Source organism: Papaver somniferum, unplaced genomic scaffold (assembly GCF_003573695.1).
Source record: "Papaver somniferum cultivar HN1 unplaced genomic scaffold, ASM357369v1 unplaced-scaffold_76, whole genome shotgun sequence".
Classification (NCBI taxonomy): domain Eukaryota; kingdom Viridiplantae; phylum Streptophyta; class Magnoliopsida; order Ranunculales; family Papaveraceae; genus Papaver; species Papaver somniferum.
The window spans coordinates 3,179,116-3,186,998 of record NW_020650526.1 but is presented as its reverse complement, the minus strand read 5'-3'; the positions used below and the strand labels follow the sequence as shown (position 1 = coordinate 3,186,998).

Sequence of the window (7,883 nt, the reverse complement as noted above, 5' to 3'; positions counted from 1 at the left end):
ATAACTGTTGCGAAATCTCTGTTTAGCATTTTCTCATCTTTTTATCAACTTGTTGGGCTATAAAATTGTATTTTGAGAACATGATTAATATGAGCGGCTAAACCCCAACACTGGGATGATGGAGGAAGCCGTACTTTATGCATATAAAAATTATATTTAATTCTTTTATGACTTCTTGCACTTTTATTAAATGTTTTATGATTTTTCTTAATTGATTGTCATTTCTTTGGATGGTTTATGCTTGGTCTTAGTACTTTTGATATGCCATGCTTTCGATTTACAGTTAATCTTCTAAAAATCTACCTTGGCAAGAATGAGAGTCCTTTTATTTGAACTATAACTGTTTGGAAAAAAATATAATAATTATATGAATAATTATGGTGGAATCCTGAATCCTAGTAACTCTTGATCCTGTGAAAATTTTGTATATATTTATGTTTTAAAAATCTATTCAAGTCCGAGCAACGAACTTTTACTACCACTTTCAACACTACAACATCACCAGTGTTGGTATCCATGGTAGCAGCATATTTTTTTTCCTTCAGCCTCCTTAACGGCACGAAGCTCGACATCCTTACCATCGAAACTTTCTTCCCATCAGTCGCTTTTTCGTCCTCAGCATTAACCTCCCAGTCATCAATGTGAGATAACAAAGAAAAATATGATGTTATCTCCATAGCAGCGCCAATATCAATTTGACCACCAGCGGAATATATCTTTCCAAAAGAAAAATTCTTGGTTTGGGTCCGAAGGTTGTGTCGGCTCGGGAATAGTCGACTAAAGATCAGCATCTTCGTTTCTCTGCTCAGAGGGAGGAATAGGATTGGCGTCTAACATAAGATCATCCCCTTGACCTCCAGAAGCAACCTTTCCCCCAATACCTTCGTCAACGGCTTCCTCAATATCCCCATGATTATGGGGCGAGGTATCAGTGCGGTCCTCTTCATAGGTATCGTCATCTTCTTCATCATCAAGATATTCTTCGTCATTTGATGGACTGGTAACCTCGGGAACCTCAGTTTCTCCAATCTCCACGGTAGAAGACTACACATGACCAATCTTCTTCTTCCTCGAAGCCTCAAAGTAAACATACAATCATTCTATGATCCAAGGGACAAAAAATACATACACCACATTATGATATTGGATCATACCTTGACAGTAGTAATATCCTTCGAAGGAAAACCAACTTCAGAACTTTCTTCATCATCAGCGTCAGCGGGTTCAACGGTATAGTCAAACTTCATTCCCGCGAAATTCAAGGCCCAAGGAAAAAAATCACCATATCGGGCTGGGGCACCATCACGAGCAATACTTTCAGCAGTAGTCCTCCACCACTGATCAACATGAATCCATCTATGAGCCCAAGGGACGATAATCTCAATGGACGTAGCATGCCATTCATAGTCGTGATCTCGGCGAAGACGCTCTGAGAGAGGAAAAAGCTCCGGCTTACCAGTTTTTTCAGATCCGGGAACGAAGCGTATCACTCACTTCACTTAAAAGGCGAACCTCACCTCGATTGGCAACCATCGTGCGAAGACCGACGCTCCATCGCTTTCGATTCCAGGGATTAACGTAGTCACCAAAGGAAGCAATAAAGTTCTCAGGGGTGTACCAGCTTCTCTCCTAAGGGTTAGGAGTATAGAAAGTCATCGTCGTCTCACCCTTGCTCCGAAGGTAGCACTCATGAAGGGTCCGCAGATAGTTCCCACTCAATTGGACCACCGAACGACAATAGGTATGACGGGTAGATCCCTCACGATGCGCCAACACGTCGTAGTAGAAAGAGTCTCCATGATTGTACAATGGAAGCATCAAACCCGCCTCAAAGTCCCCCACAGTCGTCAACAGATGTTGAGGATCATATTTATAATTCTTTATCATGTCATATGTGAGATCATCACCTTGGTTACAGAAACGAACATCAAAATGATGAAGATCATGCTTCGTTTTAAATTCTTCGAGATCGATGTACTTAAAGGAAACGACATTCTTCTTCTTTTTTGTCGTTGGAGCATTTCGTTCAGTAGGGGCAACCCCAGAGGACGCAGCTTATCCCGATGTTGACTTCTTTGGCGGGCTTATATCCGAAGCCTTTCTCTTTGTTGGAGGATTTCTCGACAAATCTACATTCTTCGGAAAAGGATTCTTCGACGAAGGCTCTTTTGATGAAGCAACTTTTAGCGGATTCTTGGGGTTCTGAAGGGGCATCGGTCCAGAAAGAGCGAGGGAACGTATGGGTTGAATATTCAAAGGTTCCGAATGTTGAGGTGAAGGATTAACAGCGGGGCGATCAACCGCATAGTGTGAACCCCTCGGCTGATCCCCCCTCCTCTGTGGAAATGCTTTAGGATCGGACGACGAAACCATATTAGTCGGAAATCCGACTAAGATTTTCTGGGAGGTCCATCCTTCGGCGGAGATATATCGGTACTTCTATTGGGAGGAGACCTATAAGGAATTTTCGGAGGAGATTTTTAAGGGGCACATCTTCGTTCATTACCCAACATTATCACCTAAAAGAGACAACGAAAGTCAAACAACAACATATAATAACAAGGATTGAAAATAAGATCCTGATCATCATTTTCATCAAGAACACTATCATAGCATCAAGAACACCATCACTGTCTACATCAAGGTATCTGACTTCAAATTTTGTGATGAAGAACATAGGGAAGTATAACACACTTTCGTATATCATGTTCTCCATCACAAAATCTAAATACCCCATTTACAGCAGCAAAACCCCAGAATAGCACCAGCAGAAATCACTGACATTAACGATTAACAATATCAAAAGTTAAAAGACATACATGTAATAGTGATGAAACTCGAGAGAGAATCGATGCTTAGAACTGATTAGAGAAGACTGGAACAACAAGGAATATCCATTAAAAGGTAGGTATGACAGCAGTTGATATAAAAAACTAGAAGACAAAGGGGAAATCATATCATAAACTTTTTCTCAGAAGACAAAGACAGACAGAGAAGGAGAATGAAGAAGATAGGGAATGAGAATAAAAGTTAACATGTCCTGACCTTCTATCATATTTATAACTACAATAAATGGAGGAGAAAACCGTCCCGAGAATCGAGAAAAAATAAATGCCGGAAGTGGGAAACGTGCCCTAAAAACTAGGAGAAGTTATTGTAAGGAGTGGAGAAGACTGTGAAGACAGTTTTCTTCAAACTTTGACCAACTTCAAACTTGAAGAAAAGGGGCAAATTTTATACACATAATCATCACCTACCACGTGTTGAAGGAACCACACGTGGAAGACATACGACGCTTAGACATCGAGATATGATGCCACGTTTCAACACCCAAGGGGAACGCATCATCTCCATCTACTCGTTATCAGACTGATACAACGACAGGGGATCGAGGAGCACCAGAGGAATAAACTACTGCGAAGTACCATAGAAGACCCAAGGTCCTACTTTACCCTATCCCGAGAAAGATCCAAGATCAAGGGCGTGGATGAGTCTCACTGATAAGGATGTGATAGGGGCGGCAGACAGCTATCTGACGCGTGCGGACTACCCAACCACCCGCATTGAATGCTACTCAACTGGATTACGTGTCACCCTCTCTATGAAAGGAATATAGGTGGATCATCGCAAACAAGGGGATACCGCTGCATATCATCGGGACATAACGAAGATTACCATCAGGATCGACACAATAACCGAGATGATAAGATACAGCTGTATCTGAGGGAAGGGCCCCACAAGACGAGTCTATAAATAACCAACTTCACTATGAGATAAAGGGTCAACCAATTTTAGGAAGAGAGACCTATAGTTCAGGAGAGGGAAATTGGAAGAGTAAGTATGAGTTTAGTCTACAACCTTTCTAGCATCATTCTCTACTCAAAGTCATTCGACTATCCATTGTAATCTCATATAATACATAGTGAAAAACCAACCCCCGTGGACGTAGGGCTTAGTGCTGAACCACGTAAAATCACCGTGTTATTTACATTCCACACTTATAATGTTCTAGTTTATTCGTTACGAACGTTTAATTCATCATAGGTACTTCTATGATGTGAGACAAGGACGAGCCCGAAGGCTCAGAGTCTCCCATGAATCTATTATATGCTGTCTTATATGTATTTCAACCATTCCGTTGATTTTACTCGTAGTGCGAATATTTTTTGTGGACACAATGATACCAGCGTTATTTTCGTGTTCACAAGCAACAAGGTCAATTTTGTGCAAAACTGCTTTATGAAGATGGAAAACGTTGCAGGTGATGATGAAATCCAAATCCCATCTCTAAGCTTGAGTCATCTTCAGAATTACTGTGTTGCTTTTCCTCCGGGTTTGTGTAATAAACGATACGAATTTGGGGTTCAGTACGGCTTCGATCCCGTAATTTAAATTTGGGGAGAGAATAGTAAAAATACACTTGCCCCATGGTGGTTTGAAATTAACGACAAAATATTGAATACGCTAGCAGAATAATAAAAGCTTGGAAGCCTATTTAGGTAAATGTTGTCCTACGGGCCTTAATAAAAGGGCCCTTGTAACTTTTCCTGGCGGACCATAGAAACACGTAAGACAATGAATAAACAAGAAGTCTCGTATAAGGTTTTTCCTTTTTCTTCTTTTTCCTTTTCTTTTTTTCTCACTAAAATTTCATTAAATTTATTAAAGAGAGATTAACATGGGGCTAGCCAATTGAGATTTATAAGGAATTTTGGAGACATTCTAAATCTCTTGTTAGTCGATAGGGAGTCTTTATAAATCTTTGAGAGTTTCTGTTATTGGATAATGACTTTCTAAATTTTTTTAGAATTCTCTGTTATTGGATAATGACTCTCTGAAAGTCTTTAAAGTTCTCTGTTATTGGATAATGACTCTCTGAAAGTCTTTAGAGTTCTCTGTTATTAGTTTTGATTTCCAAATCAATGATTTAAGGTTATGGGAGATTTTTAGAGAATTTTAAGTAAAAATATATCATAAAAGACTTAAACAAAGTCTCTCCAATATATTAAGAGATAAAAGAATGTACAGATAAATCTTATAAGTTGTAAGAAATAAAAATAAAAAAGGGAAAACCAAAATACAAAGTTGTAGGCATTTTAAAGAAAAATAGACATTTGTTACGATTCTATCATGAGCCGCAAGCCATAAGAAGAAACAAATTTTTGTTTTTCCATACTGTCTTATGGGGAAATTGTGGAGTTTCGACACCCTGATGCAAAACTGAATATAGAGAGTTGGTCGAGAATTTACCTGTAGTGGTTAATGTCCATCTTATTCTACCTTCCGAGTTGTTTAGAATGGGAGGATCAGAACCAGTAACATCAAAAAGCGCAATGAGTTGCTCAGCTTCAGAATCTGTTAGAGCCCTTTTCAAGCGTAGATTCCAGTTTGTGAGATTACCATTTGAAGAAATATGGATCCTTTTTTGTTACTGCTGATCTTGAACAAGTTTGGAAAAGAGCATTTCATAGAATTGTTTCCTACCCACATATCAAATTTTTCTATCACAGGGTTCCATATTGCTTTAGAGTTTGATTTATCTCCAAGAGGAAGTCCAAGACATAACATAGGAAGTTTGTCAGATTGACAACCAATCTTGTGAGCCCAAAGATCCAACAAAGGTGTCTCTCCCAACCCCACCAATCTTGTTTTAGTATTATTGACTCTGAGTCCAGGAACCATTTCAAAGCACTAAAGAGAAAATGAATCTCATCCCATTCATATTTGAGAAAAAGTATTGTGTCATCAGCATAATGCAAATGTGAGATTCTGCGACTACCATTCTTGACATTAAAACCGGTGAGAAGACCATGAAGAGTGAGCTTGTACAAAAACCATCCATCGCCGTACTCCTCTCGTGCACCCAAAAGAGCCAAATGGAGATCCATTTATAAGTATTGAAAAAGTAGGGGTAGAATAACAGAAATGAACCCTACTGCACCATCTATCTTTGAAGCAAATTTTCCTAAGAATTGATTGCAAGTATGACCAATTTATTTCGTCGAAAGCCTTTTCTAGGACTATCTTACAAATAATACCAGGAGACTTATCGCTAAGTTTAGAATCTACTAACTCATTTGCTATCAAAATACTATCATGTATCTGCCTTCCATTCACATGTGCAAATTTCAGCTCTAAGCTCGAGTCAGCTTCCGAATCACAGCTCTTCCTTCGGATTTGTGTAATAAATTTGATTCGGTATTTCTTTCTTCTTCCTACTCAACACTGATCTCATTTCCAGATCATATTTTCTATGCACAGTACAACTATATTCATCGACTTGATATTTTTCACTTTCAGGCATTGAGCGCTCCCCAAAATTCGGCGTGCCAATGACTAAAGCTGTCACTTTATGAAAACCCTTTCATAATAAGTTTGTCTTCTTTTCAACTCCCAGCACATGCTATTCTAAGTGAAGTGAGAATCGATTCCGGAGGTTCAATGCCTATGTTCTTCATCAAATACAATAGCTTGATGGCTTCTTTGTATGACCCATGTTGCATGTAAGTGTTAACCATTGCGCTCCAACAAACATCACTGCTACATTCTCTCCAATCAAACGCCATTCGTGAATCTTTCATCAGACCACATTTTCCATACATGTCCACCAAACTACACTGCACATAGAGATGCGATTCCACCACTCCAAGTTTGATGGCGTTGGCATGCACCTGCTTACCACACAGTCCCCTATCATCCTCATTCTTCTCAGCTCCTCTACTAAACCTCCCACACGCACATAGAACAGTTGAGATTGTAAAACCATTCTTCTTCACACCTTCTCTGCTCATCTTCTTAAACAGCTCAATGACCACCTCAAAATATCCTGCTTTACAGTATGCAACCATCAGTGATGTCCATGTCACAGTGTCACGAAGACGAGGTAATACTTGATCAAAGACGCGTTGTGAGTCGTCTAGGCGTCTGAATTTCGCATAAAGGTCAATAAAGGAAGTACACGTGATAAGATCCTCCGTCTGCCCTAACTTAAATACCAAGCCATGAACTTGCTTCCCAAGCCCAAAGTCTTCAGTGTGGATGCACGCCCTCAGAACCGATGGAATGCTCATGTTGATTAATCTTAAATTCTGGTATCGTTGTCGTGGTTGTTGCATAGTCATTTGGGTGAACAGATGGAGTGCTTCTTCTGGAGAGTTGTGGTCTACATGAGCAGCAATCATAATCAACCAAGACATGGGGTCTTTGGTGGTCATTTTGTCAAACACTTGACGGGCAGAATCCAAATGACCACAGGATGCGTACATGAGTAATAAACGGGTAGCTAATAATAGTCGACGCGGCGGCGGAGGTGGTAATGAATGTTGTTGGCTTGCATAAGTACTAGTAGTATGGTTGTTCATGTGAGCATGCACTTCAGCACCACCAACTATGTCCTTCAAGTCGGTGCATTCTTTCAGTAGGGAAGCATACATATCGGCCGGTACAGGAAAATGCATGCTATCCATCAATCTCAAAACATCAGTGACTCTGTTATTGCTGCTGCTAGATGATTTTTCTTTCAGGTTGTCGTCGTCTCTTGTGATTTTCTTTCTCACTTGTGATTGGATTGGACTGTAGGAGGGACGCCTTGGAATCATGGTGTCGAATGTTGCAACTTTCACAGTTGACTTGTACCTGCACTTAGAAAGACCATAGGCAGGTGCTGACATTATCTTTGAGTGATTCATCTTTGTTTTAATTTCCTAAAGAGCTGATTTATCATCTTCAATGGTACTGTGGTGGTTGTTTGTCTGATCTCTCCTTCTCCTCCTCCTCGATAGAGAGAGAACTCAGAGAAGTAAAAAAAAAAAAATTATCTTCTTTGTGGTGGGTCCTTAAATAAATTTCTCTAACTGTTCTTAAAGCCCACTAAAAGAGAGACC

The 7,883-nt window shown here is 39.8% G+C and overlaps 1 protein-coding gene across 1 annotated transcript; it reads right to left on the bottom strand.

The window, feature by feature from the left end:
* Positions 1 to 6,386: 6,386 nt before the first annotated feature.
* LOC113344412 (pentatricopeptide repeat-containing protein At1g31790-like) lies at positions 6,387 to 7,670 on the bottom strand. Its single transcript, XM_026588388.1, has one exon. The coding sequence runs from the start codon at positions 7,668 to 7,670 to the stop codon at positions 6,387 to 6,389; it is 1,284 nt and encodes a 427-aa protein (XP_026444173.1).
* Positions 7,671 to 7,883: the final 213 nt, after the last annotated feature.